This window comes from Choloepus didactylus, chromosome 10, assembly GCF_015220235.1.
Source record: "Choloepus didactylus isolate mChoDid1 chromosome 10, mChoDid1.pri, whole genome shotgun sequence".
Lineage (NCBI taxonomy): Eukaryota > Metazoa > Chordata > Mammalia > Pilosa > Megalonychidae > Choloepus > Choloepus didactylus.
The window spans coordinates 130,138,079-130,159,241 of NC_051316.1; the positions used below are offsets into that span (position 1 = coordinate 130,138,079).

Genomic DNA, 21,163 nt, shown 5'->3' on the forward strand with positions numbered 1-21,163 from the left:
GTCCTCCGGCCGCCAGGGGCCGCTGCGGCCCGGCCGGAGTCGGGGGCGGCCTGCCCGCCCGGGCGCGCGTTGCCAGGGAGCGGCGAGGCGGAGCCCCGGGCCCGGCCGGCGGCGGGGCGCGCGGAGGCGCGGGAGGTAGCGGGGCCTCGCCGGGGCCGGGGCGCGGGGCCGGGGCGCGGGGGTGGGATCCTGGGCGCGGGGGCCGGGTGTGCGGCCCGAGCCCCGGTCGCGCGCTCCCCGCGGAGGTCGTTGCTCTCGGGAGCGGCGTGGCGGGAGCCCGCGGGGCCGGGCCGCACTGGCAGCGTCCTCCGGGCGGGCAGCCGTCGCGGTTTCCGAGAGGCCCGAGGTTCGCCCAGGGTCGCCCCGGCCGGCGCGCTGGGGCGGGAGCCGCGGGCCAGGCCGTGCCGGCGGTGGCGCAGGGGAGCGGGGGCCGGGCCCTGCGCCCCGGGCGCCCTGAGCTCGGCTGTCACCTGGGAGCTCCGCCCCTTCCCGGCCACGCCCTGGGACCCCGACAGACCCCCGGCTCCTGCTCCCGCTTCCTAGAGGAGGCTGGTGCCAGCGTCTCCACGGAGGACGCAGCTCCTTCCCAGACAGCCTCTCCTCAGTCCTTCTGGATTATTAAATTGTCGGCGGACATGAGCTGTCGGGTCCCAACTGCACGGTTTTCCCTTCAGATCTTCGTAGGTGACTCGGGGACTTCAGAGTTTCCGGCCATGCAGCAACTGACCGCCACCTTCTGGGACCACCCCAGGCTGGAAGGGGAGCCGCTGCCGCTGCGGGCTGTCTCCCGGGTGCCTCCTGCGGTAGAGTCTGCCTGCTTGTCCCGCACACTGCCCGTCTGTGTCGCCCACACCCCAGGGAGGCCGGGCTGCCCCCGTCCGTGAGGGCGGCCGAGGCGGGCTGGCCTGCACCATGCCGTCCAAGTCCCTGCTTGGGCACCCCTTGGAGGGGCTCCCCCAGCAGTCCACCTCCCACGAAGGCAGAATGCACAAGGCAGACAAGGCCTGTGCCCCCAGTCCCGGGCCCCCACCCACCACTGACGGTGGGGGGCCGGAGCAGAGCCCGGTGCTGCCCTTCAGCTCTCTGGCGAAAGTCACCCCGGAAAACACACAAGCCAAGGCCAGGCCCATCACCCCGAAGCCACCCACGAGGCCCCGGCTGGAGCGAGCCCTGTCCCTCGACGAGAAGGGCTGGAGGAGAAGGCGTTTCAGAACAAGCCATGAAGACCTGGCAACGCGGGACGAGACCCCCGGGCCCCCCGTCCCCGGCCGGGCCCTACCCAGCCTCAGCACCTCCTTGCAGGACATCCCAAAGCCCCGGACGGCCGCGGGCCCTGCGGGAGGGAGCTCCTCATCCTGGGCCGAGGGCCTCTCGGGGTCGGCCAGCACCTCCCTGGACCTCCTGCACCGGGAGGTGGCCTCTGTGGGGGGCACCCCCAGGCTGGCCAGCAGGTTGCCCCCGCGCCCGCTGCCAGCCATGGACCCGAACATGGCCTCTGACTCCCTGTGGGTGGCAAACAAGGGGGACCCCGAGCAGGAGGGCCTCAGGCGCCACGTGCAGACACCGCTGCTCCGCGCCCGCAGCAGCCTGGGCCCCTGCCGGCCCCGCAGCCCTCTGGCCGGCGACGACTGCTCCCTGCGCTCGGCCCGGTCCGCCTTCAGCCTCCTGGCGCCCATCCGCGCCAGGGACGTCCGGAGCAGGTAGGGCCTGTCCGCCGTCTCGGCTGCAGGCTGCGCGAGGCCTACATGTGTTCTTTAAGAAAACTGTTACCAGGTGCGTGACTGGAGCCGAGAAAGCATGTCTTCCTTCAGCCCTCCACCCTCCCAGAAGTGACATGGTTTCTGATTTGCTCCATGTCTTTCCAGAACTTTCCCCTTGTATTTCAGTACCACGTATGGGCTCAAAGTACGTGGATAAGTACAGGGTTTTGGCTGGTTCTGCACTTACATAGGGAGCCCATGTTCTGTGCACCATTTCCTATCGTGTTCTTGTTCTTTGTTGTTCTGTCTGGAATGGCTTGCGTTGTCAGTCTCTACAATCTTCCCCATTCATCTTTTTTTTTTTTGTCTTTTCTGCCTTCCTTCTTTCCTTCTTTCTTTCCTCCTTTCCTCCTTTCTCTGTTTCTCTTTTTTTTTTTTACTGTGGTAAGACAGACATGATAAAAGTCATATTAACCCTTTAGAATGGACAGTTCTGTGCTGCGGAGTACACTGGTAGTGCCAGCTGTCACTATCCGTTTCTAGTGTGTTTCCATTGCCCCATACAGAAACTTGGAGCCAGAAAGCAGTAACCCCCTCGCCCCCTGTTCCTCCTGTCTGCCCCCTCGTTTGTCCTGCTGCAGAGTCCCAGGATGTGCTGAGTCACAGCTGCTGTCCCTGCTTTGCTGGCGATGAGCTCACGTGGGTCCCAGTTGTTGCTGGGGGTGATGCTGCAGCACCCATCCACGCTCGCTCTGTCTCGCCCCCCCTCCCCCCATGTCTGGGGACTTCTCCAGCACCCACAGCCAGAAGCAGAGTTGCTGGGCTGAGGGGCAGGGACCCTGCGGGAGGTTGCAGGGCCCACTCGTGGCAGGACCCGGGAGAGAGCAGGTGTTGGCTGGGCTGCGGCGATTTCCAGAAGGGCCGGTCCCGTCTGCCGGCTTGACACTCCCTCACTGGCTCCTGCCTTTCGCATCCTGTGGGCAGGAGAGGGCTTGCAGCATGCAAGCAGGAGCTGGCCCTCTGTCTCCCGGGCTTGGGCTTTGTGGAACCGTGATAGTTAGTCTGCAGTGGATTTCTCATAGCTCGGGAAGGGCCTGGCTGCCTTCCCTCTCTGCTGTGACTCTCCGCTCCCCTGAAGCTAGAAGTGCAATTGTTTTTCGAGCACAGCTGTTCCCTTTGTTAAAATAAGTCACCACAGGGGCGCTTCTGAAGAGTGGGGTGTCTTGGTGCATTTGAAGTGTCGGTGCGTCCTTTTAGTCATGTGCCATCTATTTAGACACGTTATGAGTTGGGTAGACACCCCCGGCAGGTGGATCGGATCATGGCTGGATCCTCAAGTAAGCCACTGTTTTCAGAAAACCTGCGGGCAGTGGGTGGCTGGAGATTCCTGCCCCCAGCTCTGCTGCCTGAAGGGTCCCAGTTTCTAGGCCCTTTGTCTGGAGCAGGAGTCGGCAAACCTTCTCTGTCGAGGGCCCACCGTCACAGCCATGCTCCGCTGGAGCAGAAACACAGCTTCGGGCAGCGCGCCCAGGAAAGGGCAGGGCCGTTTGCCAATAAAACTTTATTTGGGATGCTGAAATTTGAATTTTACATAACTTTGATGCCTTGAAGTACTATTCTTTTTCATTTTTTCTTCCCAATCATTTAAAAGTGTAAAAAGCAGCCTTAGCCGCACAAAACCAGGCAGCGGGCTAGCTGTGGCCGGAGACGGCAGTTTGCCCACCCTGTTCTAGAATGACAGCCAGCTTGAAGATACATGGTGGGTGGGGGGAAAGGCTTCTACCATTCGTTTTCCCTCGTTCTGAGAGCAAGCCCAGTTACAAAGTCCGTCTCCTGGATGTCTGCGTTTCCTGGCTGCCAAAATAAAGACCACACAGTGGGTTGACCTACAGGGCAGGAGTTCATTGGTTCTGAGGCCGGGAGTCCAAACCAATGATGCTCTCTCCCGGAAGAATGGGGCGTCTGGCCTGACCGCTGGGGATCCTCGTTCCTTGGCTTTTTCGACACATGGTGGCCTTTCCCCTCTCCTGGGTTCCCTGGACTTTCAGCATCTTGCTTCCATGGCTTTGTCTCTCGCTGAATTTCACTCTGCTGATCAAGGACTCCAGTAAAAGGGTTAAGACCCGTCGTGATTGGGCCGGGCCACACCTTCACTGACGTAGCCTCATGAAAAAGCCCTGCTTACGATGGGTCCACACCCGCAGGAATGGATTAGGTTTAAGAACATGTTTTTCTGGGGAACACGCAGCTTCAAACCCCTACACTTGGTGGTTCTACACGGAAGAGCTCTTGTTTGGTAAACTGGAAAATAGGAAATGAAAATGAAGATTGTGCCGTTCATTTTGCTGCCTTCTAAATAGTACTCTGTGCAGGAGCTGTGTAAACGGGCCGCAGAGCTTCCTGGCTTGGAAGACGCTGGCACGTCACACGAGGAGGCGGTGGGCTTGAGGGGCAGGGGTGGAGGGTGGGCACCACAAGGTCCCCAGGACCCTGGCAGGCACGGCTCACAAACATGGCCTGAGCCCTCGCACTCTCCCGCTGGTGAGCTGAGAATAGACAATTGTGAAGAATTTTTCACGACTTCACAGGAACTCGCCCAGCTTTGAATCGCGCAGCCGTGGCTCAAGTGTGCCACGTGGTGTGGCCTCCTTCAAAGGAAGACAGCTTCTGTATTGGAAAGACAGGACTGGGGTTTTCTTAGCAAACTGGAATGAAAAGAGTCGGTCAGGGCTGGAGAACACTTGGGGGTCCCGTGACCTGACGGGGGTGGGCTCTGTGCCTGCCGCTCCCTGTGGACCTCTGTAAATCGACAGCAAGAGACAAGTAAACACCGAGGAACCCCCAGGGCTGGGCTGAGAGGGTCACCCCACTGCCCACAGCCAGACCCAGGGCAGTGCCACCTCCCGCCCAAGAGGGCGGCTTTTACAGAAAAGCTGACAATGACAAGTGTTGGCAGGAACGTGGGGCAGCGGCAGCTTCAGGCAAAGCCAGTGGGATGGAAAGTGGGGCCGCCGTGGTGGAGAACAGCCTGGCTGTTCCTTGAACGTTAAACTGAGAGTTACCGTAGGGCCCCACAGTTCGTCTCCTAGGCCTCCCCTGAGAGTCAGAAGCAGGGACCCCAGCAGATACTCACTCCCCAGTGTCCATCGAAGGACGGTCACGAGAGCCAACAGGTGGAGGTACCTGCGCAGGTGTCCGTTGCCAGACGATGGAGAAGCAAGTGTGGCCTGCCCTAGTGGAAGGTTACTCAGCCAGAAACAGGAATGACTTTCTGAGACGAGCTGCAGCATGGAGGAACCCAGAAGATAGCACATCGAGTGAGACAAGCCAGACAAGAGGACGAGGGCTCTCAGGTCCCATTCATGAAATATCCAGAAGGAGCGAGGGGACGGAGGAAGGGGGAGTTTTTGTTTGGGAGGTATAGAGTGTTTCTAAATTGTAGACACATTTAAATAAAATTAATTTAAAAAAGGAAAGCTTTGAGCTGCCTCCTCCAGGAAGCCCAACACTGCCGCCTTCCTGGAGCTACTCCAGCCCTTACTCGTTCTTGTTCGTTCAGTAAGCGCTTGTTGAGCACTTACTGTATACCAGGCCTGTGCCAGCCCCAAGTGGAGATGCGGCCTTGGCCCCCCGGTGTTCGGGGTCATGTGGGAAAGGAGAGCGGGCGCACCGGTGGCAGGTGACCCGGCCGAGCTCAGGAGCAAGCGCTCAGAACCGAGGGAGCTATCCGAGAGGGCTTCGCGGAGGAGGCGGCGGGCGGAGGGAGGGGGCCTGCTGAGGGCAGCGGGGGGTTGGTGCCGGTGGGTGGCAGGCCCGGGGTGGCTGTCCGCTCGGTCCAGGCTGGCTTCCCGGCCTCCGTCACCACACTGTGCACTGTTTGAGGGTAGCATTTGGGGAAGCTGGGGCAAAGGTGAGGGGTGTACAGGAACTCTCTGGGCTGTTTTTTATTTCACTTATTTTTAATTGTGGTAAAACGACATAACATAAAAGTCATTGTGAGCATTTTACGTGGACAGTTCTTTGACGTTAAGAACACCGACCATTGTGTGTAACGCTCACGACTATTTAAACCCAGGCTTTCCTCATCCCAAACCAAAGCTCACGCTCATTCAGCAGTCACACCCCGTCCCTGGGAGCCACTAGGGATCTCGTATGGGAGACATCAGCCAGTACTTGTGCTTTTGTGTCTGCCTTATTTCACTCGACGTGATGTCTCCAAGGCCCATCCGGGTTGTAGCCTGTCCCGTACATCACTTCTTTTTCCGCCAAGTAACGTCCCCTCATCCGGATGGGCCACGTCCTGTTTCTCCTCGTCCGTGGCCGGCACCGGGCTGCTGCCCTGTGGCTCCCGCGCCCGGCGCTGCGTGGACACTAATACCCAGACGGCCGGCCCGGGCCCCGCTGCCGGCGCCTCTGAGTCCTTTACCCGGGAGGGGGTCGTCGGGCCACGTGGTGATTGCACGGAACTTTCTGAGGAACCGACAAGCCTTTCTGCAACGGCTGCACCATATTACATTCTCAGCAGCATTGCACGAGGGTTCCCGTTTCTCTCCGTCCTTGTCAGCACTTGTCATTTTCAGTTTTCCTAATAATAGTCATCTTCGTGGGTGTGAAGTGGCATCTCATTGTCGTTTTAATTTGCATGTGTCAAACAGCTGATGATGTTGAGCATCTTTTCACATAGTTATTGGTTGTTTCAGTATCTTGTTTGGAGAAAAGTCTGTTCAAATCCTTGCCTCCCCCCCTCCCTTTTTCCTTTTGCTTTTTCTTTTCTTTTTTTTTAAATTTTATTGAAATATATTCCACACCACACAAACCATCCAAAGTATACAATCACTGGCTCGCAGTATCATCACATGGTTGTGCGTACATCCCCATGATAAAGTCCAGAACGTTTTCATTACTCCAGAACAGAAATAAGAATAAGAACTAAAACCCAAATCCTCCCATACCTCTCAGCACCCCCATTGTTGACCCATAGTATTGGTGTAGTAAATTTGTTAAAATATTAAATATTATTAAAATATTACTGTTAACTGTAGTCCAAAGTTTGCAATTGTTATGTTTTCCCATATACCCCTCTATTATTATTTACATTTGTAGTAGTTCTTGCATGGACTGATTTACATACATGACTTTAAACAACCCTTTTCAACCAAATTCTTAAGTAATCCCAATAACAAACTACCATCACCTCTGTCCATTCTCAGACATTTAAGTTCAAGCTCGTTAACAAATCTGCACATATTAGGTAACCACTCCCCCTCTCTAACATCTGTCTGTCTGTAGGTCCCTGTGTTCCCATTTTAAGACTAAGTTTACATTTTCTAGGTGGTTCATATTAGTGAGATCATACAATATCTGTCCTCTTGTGTCTGGCTTATTTCACTCAGCACTGTGTCCTCAGGGTTCATCCGTGTTGTCACATGCTTTAGGACCTCATTCCTTCTTACTTTTGCATAGTATTCCATCCTACATATAGACCACATTTTGTTGATCCCCTCCTCTGTTGATGGGCATTTGGGTTGTTTCCATCTCTTGGCAATTGTGAACGACGCTGCTGTGAACATCGGTGTGCAAATGTCTGTTTGTGTCACTGCTTTCAGATCTTCTGGGTGTATACTGAGAAGTGGAATTGCCGGGTCACAGGGCAACTCAGTGGTTTTCTGAGAAACCGCCAGACTGTCCTCCACAGCTGTGCCATTTTACATTCCCACCAGCAGTGAATAAGAGTTCCAGTTTCTCCACATCTCTCCAGCACTTGTGGTTTCCTGTTTGTTTAATGGCAGCCATTCTTATTGGTGTGAGATGATATCTCATTGTGGTTTTGATTTGCATTTTCCTAATAGCCAATGAAGATGAACATATTTTCATGTGCTTTTTAGCCATTTGTATTTCCTCTTGGGAAAAATGTCTATTCATGTCTTTTGCCTATTTTCAAATTGGGTTGTTTGTCCTTTTATTATTGAAATGTAGGAGTTCTTTATATATTCTGGATATTAAACCCTTATCAGATATATGGTTTTCAAATATTTTATCCCATTCTCTAGGTTGTTTTCATTTTCTTGATAATGTCCTTTGATGCACTAAAGTTTTTAATTTTGACGAAGTTCACTTTATCTCTTTTTTCTTTTGTTGCTTGTACTTTGGGTGTAAAGTCTAAAAATCCATTGCCTACTACAAGGTCCTGAAGATACTTCCCCGTGTGTTCCTGTAAGAGTTTTATAGTATTAGCTCTTATATTCTGTTGTTGATCCATTTGGAATTAGTTTTTGCATATGGTGCGAGTGGGGGTCCCCTTTCATTCCTTTGCATGTGGATTGCCAGTGGTCCCAGCACCATCTGTCATTTCCCCATCGACTGGCCCTGGCTCCCTTGTGGAAAACCAACTGGCCACAGATGTGTGGGCTTCTGTCTGGGCTCTCAGTTCTATTCCATTGGTCTCTGTGTCTGTCCTTACGCCAGGACCACACGGTTTTGCTTACTGCAGCTTGGTGTAAGTTGTGAAGTCAGGAAGTGTGAGTCCTCCAACATCACACTTCAGGATGGCTTTGGCCACTTGGGGCCCCTTGCAGGTCCCCTGAATTTGAGGGTCAGCGTTTCCCATTCCTGTAAGAAAGGCTGCGGGATTTTGATGGGGATTGCGCTGACTTTGTAGCTCGCTTTAGGCAGTATTGACATCTCAGCAATACTAAGTCTTCCACTCCATGAGCACAAGAAGTCTTTCCATTTATTCAGGTCTTTCGTTTCTTTCAGCAATGTTTTGGAGTTTTCAGCCTACAAGTCTCTCATCCCCTTGGCTCAATTTATTCCTAAGTGTTGTATTCTTTTAGATGCTATTGGGAATGGAATTGTTTCCTTGATTTCCTCTTCAGATTGTTCATTATTGGGGTATAGAAACCCAAATGACTTATGCATGTTTATCTTGTATCCTGTCGAACTTGTTTATTCTTGCAGCTTTCTACAAGAGTCTTTAGGAATTTTAGATTCTTTGGAATTTCCTCTGTTTGATTATGTCATCTGCGAATAGGGATAATTTGACTTCTTTCCAATTTGGATGCCCTTTCTTTCTTTCCCTTGCCTGGCTGCCCTGGCTAGCACTTCCAGCACAGTGTTGGATAATAGTGGTGACAGCGGCATCCTTGTCTTGTTCCAGACCTTAGGGGAAAAACTCAGTCTTTCACCATTGAGTGTGATGTAAACTGTGAGCTTTTCATATATACCCTTTATCATGTTTAGAAAGTTCCTTTCTAGTCCTAGTTTTCTGATTGTTTATCACAAAAGGATGTTGGATTTTGTCACATGCCTTTTCTGCATCAATTGAGATGATCACGTGGTTTGTTTGTTTTTTTCCCTTTCATTCTATTAGTGTGATGTAATAATTACATTGATTTTCTTCTGTTGAACAATACTTTGCCTTCCTGGAATAAATCCCACTTGGCCATGGGGTATAATCCTTTTAATTTACTGTTGGATTCAGTTTGCCAGAATTTTGCTGAGGATTTTTGCATCTGTATTCATAAGGGATATTGGTTGTTATTTTCCTTTCTTGTCTTTATCTGGCTTTGGTATAAGGGTAACGCTGGCCTCAGAGAAGGAGTTAGGAAGTAGTCACTCCTCTTCTACTGTTTAGAAGAGTTGGAGAAGGATTGGTGTTAACTTTTTAAATGTTTGGTAGAATTCAGCAGTGAAACCATCCAGGCCTGAACTTTCTTTGTTGGGAGGTTTTTGATGACTGATTCAGTCTCTTTACTGGTTAGAGGTCTGTTGAGATTTTCTATTCCTTTTGTGTCAGATTAGGTAATTTGTATGTTTCTAAAAATTTGTCCATTTCATCCAGGTTTTCTAATCTGTTGGCATATAATTATTCATGGTACCCTCCTATAATCCTTTTTATTTCTGTAAGATTGGTAGTCATGCCCCCACTTTCATTCCTGGTTTTAGTTATTTGTGTCCCCTCTCTCTTTTTCTTTGTCAGTCTGGCTAAAGTTTGTCGAATTTATTGATCTTTTCAAAGAACCGACTTTTGGTTTTATTGATTCTCTATTTCATTTATCGCTGCTCTAATTTTAGTGTTTCCTAATTTTTAGTGATGTTGGGTTATTGATTTGTGATCTTTTTTAATGTAGGCATTTAGAGCCAGAAATTTCCCTCTGGGCGCTGCCTTCACTGCACCCCATAAGTTTTGGCATGTTGTGATTTTGTTTTCATTCGTCTCAAGATATTTCCTAATTTCCTTTGTGGTTTCAACTTCTTTGATCCACTGGTTGTTTAGTAGTGTGTTAATTGTAAATTTTCCAGTTTTCCTTCTGTTCCTGATTTCCAGCTTTATTCCACTGTGGTCTTGAGACGATTGTGAGGAATAAGCACTATTCCTAAAAGGAATAAACACTCACTCGATTGTGGAGAAGAAAAGAATTTATTCACGATCTTGCAAGAACGGGCACCCAACCAAAGTGTGGGGGTTGGCGCGCTGAACAATAGACCCAGCAGTATTTATTCCCTACACCTAACTGCAAGTCCCTCCCCTGTTTCTCCAGTGGCTGATACTCCAGAGGTTACATTCTATTCCACAAGCCTAACTAGCCCGCGCAAATTTGAAACATGCAGTTGGGGGGGGGGGGGGAATTGGAAACATTTGAAAAAAGTTTCTCATGCAAATTTGCAACATTTGAAGGTTGGAACAAATCTCCACCCCTGACTATAATGGTAATGCCTAGGCCTCTTTAGAGCCAATCTGGGCTAGTTAGGTAAAAGTTATGAGGCTATTTTGGGAACCTCTAACCCCAAGTCTCCAACTTGCAGGGATAGTAGATACTAGGCGGATAAACAGGGGACTGACTGTGGATAGTGGGCGGATAAACAGGGGGACTGACTGTGGATAGTGGGCGGATAAACAGGGGGACTGACCATGAATAGTGGGTGGATAAACAGGGGGACCGACCATGGACTACAGTTTGTCTTTTTAACCTTCTGCCAATTCCTGAACTGCCCCACCCCACCAGGCATACCTCTCCTGTGTGAAAGGTAAACTTAATCTCATTTTCATAAGAAGCTTTATACAATTTCAGTATTTTTAAGTTTGTAAGATTTGACTTATGGCCTAGCACACGGCTGTCCTGAGGGATGTTCCCCCTTGAGAAGGATGCGTGGGTGGCATGTCCTGTGCGGTCCACCAGGGCCAGTCGTTTAATGGTGTCGCTCACATCCTCTGTTTCCTTATCGGTCTGCTCAGACGTCCCGTCGGTTGTTGAAAGTGGCGTGTGGAGTCTCCGAGTAGTCTTGTAGAACTGTGCATTTCTCCCTTCAGTTTTGTCAATTTTTGCTTCAAATATTGTGGGGTTCTGTTGTGAGGTGCAGATATGTTTCTAATCATTATATCTGCTTGCTGGATAGAAGTTTTATCAACATATAATATCCTTCTTTGTCTCTTGTAATCTTTTCTGACTTAAAGTCTGTTTTGTCTGACAATCACATAGCCACACTGGTGTCCTCTTTGCTTACTGTTTGCATGGGATATCTTTTCCCACCGTCTCCTTTCAGCCTCTTTGTGTCTTTGTACCTAAAGTGAGTCTCTTGACATCTAAATGGATCGTGCTTTCTCAGCCCATCTCCCAGTCTCTGCCTTTTAACAGGGAGCTTAACCCGTTCGCATTTAAGGGAGTAGCTGAGAAGGAAAGCTGGACAACTGCCATGCTGCCGTTTGTTTTCTGTGTGTCTGGTATGTTGTTTGTTCTTTGCTGCATTACTGCTTCTGTATTTAATTGCTTTTTTTGTAGTGGACCCTTTTGATTCCCATCCTCACCTTCACAGTGTTGTGCAGTCATCACCAGTGTCTGTTCCCAAGCCTTGTTCCTCACCCTAAACAGAAACCCCGAGCCCATCAGCCGCCACTCCCCACCCAGCCCCCTCCCCGCAGTCACCGCCAGTCTACGTCCTGCCTCGATGGATTTGCCAGTCTGGACGTTTCACATCAGTGGAACTGAACGGGATGTGCCTCCGCGCACCGGCATCCTGTTTCCCAAGCTTCATCCATGTCATGGCCACGCAACAGCACGTCACCCCGTTTCGTGGCTGTGTAGCTCCCCATTGTCGTACGCGTCTTTACCTGGAGGGCGTGGGTGCCTCTCTGGGTCTCCGCGGGTCTTCCCAGCACCTTGCCCCCTTATGGGGGTCCACCAAAAGAGCCAGAACGTTGACTCCAGTGTGACTCTGAGCTGGTGTCTACACAGCTGTGAGCACAGCTTGTTTTCCAGGAGAGCCAGCCGACCACGGCACTGTGGATGACCCTACAGGGTCTGCATATAGAAAGTTGTTGATCTAGGAGAAAGGTGGCCCCGAAATTCTGTGGGATTTGACCTTGTCCATCCAGGGTCATGCCTCAGGGGACAGATGGACAGACCCCACCGGTGTCATGCCCTGGAGAGGTGGCTGTCTGCTCAGACCCCGGCTTTGGGCCCCCCCCCCCCCCGCCTCCCGCCCTGAGCGATGGCCTGGGGGTCTCGGGCTGTGCCTCCCGGGCCGGCCCTCCCCGGGGTCAGCGCGTCCCCCTCCTCACAGGAGCTACCTGGAAGGAAGCCTCCTGGCGAGCGGAGCCCTGCTGGGGGCGGACGAACTGGCCCGCTACTTCCCGGACCGGAACGTGGCCGTCTTCGTGGCCACCTGGAACATGCAGGGCCAGAAGGTGAGAGATGAGCCTCGGTTTCCCTCCTGTTGCCCCCCCACCCCTGCCAACGCCTGCTGCTCTCCCATCTGCCCACACCCTCGTGGCCCCCGTCCCTCGCCCCATTCAGTTTGTGCCCACACAGCCCCTCCTGGCCCCGTCTCCTCCCTGCCTTGTCACTCCCACAGCCACATGCGTCTGTCAGCATTTTTATGTTTTGCTTGTCTGCTTCCGTCTCCCACACCAGACTGTGCCCGGCATCTTTCTCTCCCCTTCCTGGGGCCTGGGGGTCCTCGGGAAATGGTGAGTGAAAGATGAGCCACTCTTGGACCCCCCATGGTGGGGGCCGGACCCCCTGATCCCTGCATCCATGGGGGGCCGGGGGCAACGGCCAGGGGATTCCTGTGCTCGTCTGTCTGAGGCCTTGGCTTCCACGGGAACCTATTTTGGACCCTGTTCACTTGCCCTTGAACTGACTCCCAGAGTCACCCCGAAATCTTGTTCTCTGGCCAGGTCTGGGCAGAGGGGTCCTGTGTGTCTGAGGCCTGGGCTGCCAGGCGGGGGCTGGGCCCGGGTGTTCTCGGCCTGGAAAGATGTGGGGACGTGGGGCCCCTCCCCGCCAGAGTTCTGATTCGGTGGCGGGCCTGGGCGTGAACTTTCTAGAAGCTCTGCCACCCCCATGCCGCTGGGGTCAGGATGAGGCTGGGGGCCTAGGGCAGAATACCCGAGTGGCAGGAGCTGGGTGAGGTGGAGGGTCACAGCATGGGGATCCTGCCTCTTGGGGTCATCCAGGCTCTGGGGCGCGGCGCAAACAAGGGCTCTGATGCCCAGAGGGGGAGGCGGCCAATTGGGGTGACCAGCCTGGGGAGAGCGACGCAGGGCCAGGGGTCAGGAGGATGTGAGTGCAGCCCCAAGGAAGCAGTGACTCAAGCAGGAGGAAATTCCTGCCCATCCTCATGGGCAGGGGCCACCCCTGCAGGGCTGACAGCACCCCGCTTCCCTCGGAGGGGACGTCCCCCAGTCCCATAGCACTTCCATGTGTGTGTCTGTCCTGCATTTGGTGCAGCCACACGGGGCCACTGGAGGCTGGAGGGCAGGCTGGGGGTGCACGGCGTGAGCCAGCATGCGCTGGAAGGCAGCCCGTGGTCTCCGCCCGGGAGGGTGGGGTTTGGGGGTGCAGCTGTAGAAGGAGGGTCAGATGCCCACTGAGCTCACAGGGTGCCAGCTGCAGGGGGCGGCCTTGAGATGGACTCAGAGGGACCATTGCCCAAACCGTGTCCAGGGAAGGAGACTGGGGCCTAGACCGGGTGCGTCTTTGGGGAGTCAAGGGCTTCCCGGATGGACCAAGGCCCTCTCGCACATGGGACACCGCTCGGCCGTAAGGAGGATGACTGAGGCACGTGACAACTTGGGTGACCCTTGAGGACAGACCCTGCCTGACCTCAGTGATGTGAAACACCCAGAAGCAGGAGGCTCATGGGGGAAGGAGAGAAGCGGGTACCTGGGGAACGGGCCATCGGGGCTCCCCGGGCACAGTTGTGCCTGCGCTGGTGAGGAGGCTGGTGAGGGCGGTGGTGCTGGTGGCCCAGCCCGGTGGAGGCGATGAACACCGTGCACGGTGAACGGCTCACGTCCGAGGAATTGAGACGGGCAGGGCGGGGTGCAGACGGGCCAACACAGCAGGAAGCTTCCCTGGAGGCCGAGGCCGTTTCGCTTCAGCTCTGGTAGCTTGAGTCCCCCTTAGGCAGGACAGGCATTGGCCATCGCTCTGGAAGCTGTGGCCTCCCCCAGGCGCCCCGGCCACGCTGTTGGCAGGTGCTGCTTTCGGGTCCCCAGCCCGCCCCCTCCGTGCTTTTCCTCAGGAGCTTCCTCCAAACCTGGACGAGTTCCTGCTGCCCGCCGAGGCCGACTACGCCCAGGACATGTACGTGGTCGGAGTCCAGGAGGGCTGCTCGGACAGGTAGGGTGGCCAGGGCCCACGCCAGCGCTGCCCACGTGCTTTCCTCCCTGGAGCCCGCTGGCCCGTGTGTCCTCTGGGGGCCCAGCTCTGAGATCGGCCTTTTTGTTCAGAGCGTGTGGCGAGGCGCAGGCTGCACCCACGGCAGCACCAGGGCCCCGGAGTGGCCGGGGAAACCCACGGAACTCGGTGCTCGCTTCCCAGGGGATCTTGAATAAATGCTAGTCGCCTTTTTCAGTCGAACAGTTGGCTTAAGAGCACAGAGAAACAGCAGAGGGCTGCCTCTAGGTTGTCGTCAGAAGCCCACTCTCGAGGACGCAGCACCCAACTCCAAAATGGCACCGCTGAGCCACCCCGGGGCCCCCAGCAGCTGCTGCCCCCCTGCTCTGGGGGCTCGCTGACCCCTCCCTCCTGAGTGCATGGCGCCTCAGGGATCCCTGCGGGGTGTCCCAGGCCTTGGCAAGGTGCTCTGAGGCGACTTTACGAGCTCCCATCTGCTGCCGGCTGCACAGGTGCGCAGGGAGGGCTCTCCAGCCAGGTGTGGAGGCTGCAGACGCCTGTTTAGGTTTTTCTCATCCTCGACACCAAGCCCCGGAGGTCTGACCAGAGCAGGGAGGGGCCGGGCAGTGGGCTGCCCCCTCCCCTGGGACTCCTGGGGTGGGGGTGACATTCCCCCACTGTCCCCCTGGGCCTGTGTCCCTGGGTGGGAGCTGTGACCGTGGCCTGGCAGGGACTCGGCCCTCGACTGGGCGTTGGGACAGCCTTTTCAGGTACAGTGATGGCGAGCCTGTGGGTAAGACAGCACGTGGGGTTCCAGCAGCTGCCCAGCCCAGCAGCCTGTTGGCTCAGGAGCCCCCGCAGCACCCTGGGTGCTCACCTGCCCTCCAGGTGCTCACCTATGCCCTGAGTGCCCAGCGATTGGCCACAGTGGCCTTTCCTCCCGTAGTGGGTCGCTTCCCGCCGCATGCATCGAGGGGCTCTCTTGGGGTCGATGCGCCCTCAGGTTGGCTCTGCTACCCCGCAGGCGGGAGTGGGAGACTCGCCTGCAGGAGACACTGGGCCCCCACTATGTCATGCTGTACGCGGCTGCGCATGGCGTGCTCTACCTGTCCGTCTTCATCCGCCGGGACCTCATCTGGTTCTGCTCAGGTGGGCGGGGCTAGTGGCATGGGGGAGGGGCTTGGGTGGGCCTGGGTGGGGCTTCTGCGGGTGGGGCGGGGCCTGGGTGGGGCTCCGGCTGTGCGCCGCGTGCCCCCCCACTCGCCGGCGTCCAGGCGGTCAGGCAGGAAGGCGCGGTTCACACCGGCCGGGGGGTTGCTTGTCTCTGCCTGCACCTCCCACGGCGGGCGCCCCTGCACACGCAGGCACCCGGGGCACGGCTGGAGGAGCCAGGGGCGGGGGCTGTGGGCTGCAGGACACTGCTGTCCCCGCAGAGGTGGAGAGCTCCACGGTGACCACGCGCATCGTGTCCCACATCAAGACCAAGGGGGCCCTGGGCGTCAGCTTCACCTTCTTTGGCACCTCCTTTCTCTTCATCACCTCCCACTTCACCTGTGAGTCCTCCGCGTCACCCCTGCCCCTGCTCCAGCAAGTGTCCGCACCAGACACCCCAGCGGGCGGAGCCCCTCGGGAGGCGGAGGCGGGCACGGGGCTGGGGTCGGGGAGGCCCACTCTGGCTGCCCCCTCCCTTTGACCATGTAACTTCTAGAAGGGGGGCAGGAGGGCCGGTTCCAGATGGAAAGATTACGGGGGCAGACAACCAAACGCAGTGGTTAAGACCAGCTACGACAAGCAGCTGGGGGACAGCTGGGAGCGCAGATGTGGAGGGGTTACAGGTGACTGGCAGTGAGGATCACTAGGTTTTCCAGGTGAGACGACGATGGTGACCTCCGTAGAAGGTCTTTACTCGCACGGGTTCAGGGTAAGGTGTCACGGATTGGCGCAAGACTTTCCAATGGTCTGAAAACGTGTGTGTGTGTACACACACCTCCATTAAAAGATGTAATGCCAACGGGGCAAGACAGTAGGAATTGTCATGTCAGTGCAGTGGGTACACACTTCCTTTCAACTCTTCCAATTTTGGGGTATTTTAAAAAAATTTCTTAATAAACAGTTGGAAAGATTAAACGGAAGCTGTGGGGCGCCTCCGTCCCGGCAGCTGGTCCCGTCTCTGTCCCTCTGTGCGAGACAACTGGCGCGGACGTGGGGTGGACAAGCCAGGGGGAGAGAGGAGCCCTGGCCTGGCCGCCCGCCCCACCGCCCGGCCCGGCGCTCCTCCCCTGCAGCGCGTCCCCGGAGGGTCCGTGGCCCACTGGGGGTGAAGGCGCGGGGTCGAGGCCGAGCGCCCACATGGCGTGGCCACGTGCAGGCCGCATCTTGCTCCCACAGCCGTTTGCTCCCACAGCCGGGGACGGGAAGGTGGCGGAGAGGCTGCTGGACTACGCCAAGACCATCCAGGCCCTGGGGCTGCCCAGGAACGTGCCCGACACCAACCCCTACCGCTCCAGCCCCGGTGAGCGCCACGCCCTCAGCCAGGGAGGTGGCGCCGCCCGCCTTGTGCCAGGCACAGCTGGGGGGGGTGGTGGGACCAATGTGCTTTCCCGTGTGCTCCAGCCGACGTCACCACCCGCTTCGACGAGGTGTTCTGGTTTGGGGACTTCAACTTCCGCCTAAGTGGCGGGCGGGCAGCCGTGGAGGCCATCCTGAGGCAGGACCTGGGGACGAACATGTCAGCTCTGCTGGCGCTCGACCAGCTGACCAGGGAGATGAGGAAGGGTGAGTGCCCGGGGTGGGGGGGCAGCAGGGCCCTGCGGCCGGCCTGGGAGCCTGGGGGGCCTGAGTGCGTCTGTGCCCACCGCAGGGACCATCTTCAAGGGCTTCCAGGAGCCAGACATCCACTTCCTGCCCTCGTACAAGTTCGACCTTGGGAAGGACACGTACGACAGCACATCCAAGCAGAGGACACCCTCCTACACGGTAGGCATGCCCCTCCGTCCCGCAGCCCATCAGGCCACCCTTCCCCTGCACCGAGGCCTGGACATCAAGTGCAGGAGGCACCCAGGCAGCTCCGACAGGCCGCGTGGAACAGGCCCTGCCCAGCAGCAGCCCACTCGGACGTTTCCCCTCCAGGGCCGCAGCGGGGCCCGGGTCTGGAGCCAGCGGCCGGGGCCAGGGCTCCCTCTCAGGCTCTCCCTGGGGTTCTGGCTGATTAGGGGCCCCCCTCCTTGCCCCAGAAGCTCTCGGAGGCGGCGCACAGCACCTGCTTGGCCAGGGGCCACAATGACCCTGCACCCCACTGTTCTGTGCTCCCTCTGCCGGATGCCCCAGGAGGCTCCGACCGGATGGAGGCCTGGGCCTTCCCCAGGGGGTGCGGGGCTGACCCAGCCGCTTCAGATCTGACCCCAGAGAAGCTGGGTGGAGCAGGCGTCATCTAAGTGGGGTCACTGGTGAGGGAGAGCCCATCTCCCATGTGCACCCACAGACGGCCACCGCGTAGGGCACTCGGGTGCTCTTGCCTGGGAGTTTGTTTACCACGGAGGGCCAGGGGGCTGACCAGCCAGGCGCCTCGGGCAAGGGCCGTGCAAATGGCCGCCTGCTGTGGCCTCTCTTCCCGAAGGACCGGGTCGTGTACAGAAGCCGCCACAAGGACGACATCTGCCCGGTCAAGTACTCATCCTGCCCAGGGATCAGGACGTCCGACCACCGCCCAGTCTACGGCCTGTTCCGGGTCAGAGTGAGGCCCGGGAGAGACACGTCAGTACTGCCTGGCTCCACTCGGGGCCATGGGGGGCATGCTCGGACACGGTGTGCACACCGTCAGGTCGTGCAGGCCCAGCCTGGGGACACCAGGTGTGTGCAGGGGCACCGGCTGCCCTGGAGAAACAGCTGCCGCGGTTGGGGGACCAGTGGCCACTGAGCGGCATGCCAGGCTTCCGGGCCCTTCCTCTCTCGGCTTGCCGGGCCGTGCTCTCTGCAGCTGAACTGGGGGCTTGCCCGTGGTGGGGGCGTCCTTAGGGTGGCCCTGTCTCCCCGCTATTTCAGGTCGGACTGGGGCATCCAGAGAGCTGTGAGACCCCAGCCCACCAGGGAGGCTGGGCACTCGGGCAGCCACCGTGTCCGTCCCGGGACGGTGCATGTGCCCCTTCTCACAGGCTCTTCCCTCTGCAGCATTCCGCTGGCGGCCGGCAAGTTTGACCGAGAACTGTACTTGATAGGAATTAAAAGACGGATCTCAAGAGAACTTCAGAGGCAGCAGGCACTGAAGAGTCAGAACTCCAGCACCATCTGCACGGTGTCCTGAGGGCTCTCCCAGCTGCCATGGGAGAGCCGGGCAGGTTTGCCGGGACAGCCTTGCGCAGCCCTCTGGGAGCCGAGGGCCAGTTCCTGAAGGCCATCCTCTCTTGTCAACCAGAAACTCGCCCGGTGGCAGTGAGCCCGTGCCCCAGGAGGAAGGCCACCTCGAGAGCAGCTGGTGCTCCCTAACCAGATACAGCTCTCCCCACGGGCAGGCCGGGCCGGGGCCAGCTCCTCTCCCCTGCAGAGGGCCGCGTCGGGGCTGGCCGGGGGCGGCCAGGAGCAAGTTCCCCGTTTTGTGCCAGCAACCCCCAAAAGATCCCCCCTCGGCTTTCTCAGGGTTGTCACGCCAGAGCAGCATTGCCAGCCCCCAGCCTCTTCCACACACCTTCCCCTTCCCCGGAACCCCCAGACCCCCTTAGGACCAAACCGAGGCCGAGTCGGCGTCGGAGGCTGAAGCAACCACCAAGGTCATGGCTTGGTTTTGCCCTGGGCCGAGTGGGCCCCGTCCCCTCCAGCTCCCCCAGCCCCTGGTCAGGCCACAGGCTCCTAACCCAGGCCCCCTCCTTGCCTCAGAAAGCGCTGGAAGGCGAGGACAACAGCAGCTCGTGAGCGCCTGAGGCAGGTTTAGAGGTCCTTGCTCTGTCTTTCCCGTCGCCTGAGGAGAGTGGGGGCTTTGAACGTGGAAAGGCCTAGGGGCATTTGATCTAGTCTTCAAATTATTTATTTTTCCATATTTATATTTTTTAATAAATGCATATATTAAAACGTAAACTCTTTTCTGGCCAAAGATTGAATCTTGGAGGGAATCTGTCCGTGCGCCTCTGTTCTTTAAAAGGCTCCGCAGCGCCAAGGCCACGTTGTACCTTCCTCTCTGAGCCACGGCCGGGTTTGTCTGACCCCATCCTGCTGTCCTGCCGTCTGACCGGGGCGAGTGCTGTCCGGGGCGGCCTTCCTTCAGGGCACCCCTGCAAAATGAGGAGTCACTTTCCAATGAACCACACAGGAAACGTCCATCGGCATGAGCTTCCAAAATAGGGCATGTGGATTCTCCAGCAGCACGCCCTGATCTTGTAATACAGCAGGAGAAATTCTATTTAAGACACGGCACAGCCATTCCATCCAATTTCCAGAAATTACTCAGACTGTTTGTCTACATCAAGTTTTGCTTGAATGAATGTGCCTTAAGTTGCAATTAATTCACTAAAAATCTCGCTGTTAGATTTTTGTCGCAACAAGTCTTCAACCGGGTACAGTTTTATGGGTTCTTTCTAGGCATATTCTCTGATCATGGAAAAGAAAGGTTTGAACGTGCTCCCACCACCTCCCTTGGTCTGGCTTCATGCCTCAGGGGAACCACACACCACCCAGGGCTCGGAGGCAGGCCAGAGACCTGCTCAACACTAGCCCTTAGGGTTTAGATGAAAGGCATGGCCTTCGGAAAGTTAATTTAAAATTCAAATTAATGCGAATTAAGTTGGCCAGTCTCTGGGAAATAAGCTGCATGAATTGTGAAATTCATAAAGAACTGTGAAACGCAACAAGCTTGAGGGTGTGTTTCTTCCACCGAGCTCTTGCTCTCTTCTGGTCTGGGGCCCGGTCATTCTCGCGACAAGCGTCTTCCTGACTGCAGGTCCCGGGCCCAGGGGCGGAGGCGAGCAGAACCCCCGTTGAGTGTCTCAGGGCGGCTTTGAGGGGGAGGCTGTGAGAAGACGCCTGGGTGTGTGTGAGCCCCAGAGGGAAGACAGGGCTGAGGGGACAGGGAGGGGCCTGGGGCCAGCAGCTGAAAGGGGCACCTGAGACGTGAGGGAGACCTTTGGGTGGGCGCCTAGTAGGGTGTCCTGCCCGACTGGGTGCCAAGGCCCTGGGTGGTGGGGGTGACGCTGAGTGGAGTCGACGGGAGGTGGCTGCAGCACCTGGCACCCGGGCTCATGCCCTAATAGGCACGGGGAAGGCTGCAGAAGGAGCTTGGCGGGTTAGGGCAGGGCTGCGTTTTGGCAACGTCAGGCTCGAGGCCTTCCCACACGCATAAGCGGAGCCGGCGGGAGCCCGCCTGGCAGGCCCGTGGGTCAGTCCAACATCGCCGGTGCCCACCAGCAGCTGTAGCAGCTCCTGGCCTGGACACGCTCATCCTGTGACACGTGCTGGGAGAGGAGAGGTCTGGGACTGAGCTCCAGGCACCCCAGGTGCAGAGGCCAGGTGAGGGGGAAGGGGCACGGGCAGGGGGGGTGTCCTGGGAGGTTGGTAGCCCAAAGCTGGAGAAGGGCCATGGGATTTGGCAACATGGAAGTCATGGGGACTCGGGCCACCAGTGAGACCAAGTCGACGTGTCCTGGTGGAGTCCACTTGGGGAGCGAGCTGGGGAGGTGGGGGCGAGAAGGGGTGCTTCTGTTTGAAGATGATCCATGTGCAAAAGCGTTTGCTCGTGCATGAGCTGGTCCAGCGCAGGGGGTACAGGAGGGCAGTGCTGGCAGTGCGATGGCAGGAGGGGTGTCAGCTTAAAACAATGGGGCTGGGGGTGCTGACACTGATGTCCTTTTTTCTAATTAC

At 56.8% G+C, this 21,163-nt stretch overlaps 1 protein-coding gene across 2 annotated transcripts; it reads left to right on the top strand.

Moving 5' to 3' along the window:
- The first annotated feature begins 75 nt into the window (after positions 1–75).
- On the top strand, positions 76–19,410 carry INPP5E (inositol polyphosphate-5-phosphatase E). 2 transcript variants are annotated; one of them, XM_037797454.1, is made up of 11 exons: positions 76–135; positions 675–1,700; positions 12,261–12,384; positions 14,226–14,323; positions 15,345–15,469; positions 15,754–15,873; positions 16,725–16,832; positions 16,934–17,095; positions 17,181–17,296; positions 17,937–18,073; positions 18,488–19,410. In XM_037797454.1, exons 2-11 carry the CDS (start codon positions 913–915, stop codon positions 18,618–18,620), a joined length of 1,911 nt encoding a protein of 636 aa, XP_037653382.1. In that variant the 5' UTR covers positions 76–135; positions 675–912; the 3' UTR covers positions 18,621–19,410. The 2 variants fall into 2 exon arrangements, with proteins under 2 accessions (XP_037653382.1, XP_037653383.1); XM_037797455.1 differs by lacking the exon at positions 76–135 and adding an exon at positions 214–346.
- Positions 19,411–21,163: the final 1,753 nt, after the last annotated feature.

Bases quoted from the DNA above. Each gene is read 5' to 3' on its own strand.
- INPP5E (XM_037797454.1), top strand. From the start codon at position 913: ATGCCGTCCAAGTCCCTGCTTGGGCACCCCTTGGAGGGGCTCCCCCAG. The intron at 16,833-16,933 runs GTGAGCGCCACG...CGTGTGCTCCAG, and splicing joins CCCCTACCGCTCCAGCCCCG to CCGACGTCACCACCCGCTTC. The intron at 18,074-18,487 runs GTCAGTACTGCC...TTCCCTCTGCAG, and splicing joins GTGAGGCCCGGGAGAGACAC to CATTCCGCTGGCGGCCGGCA.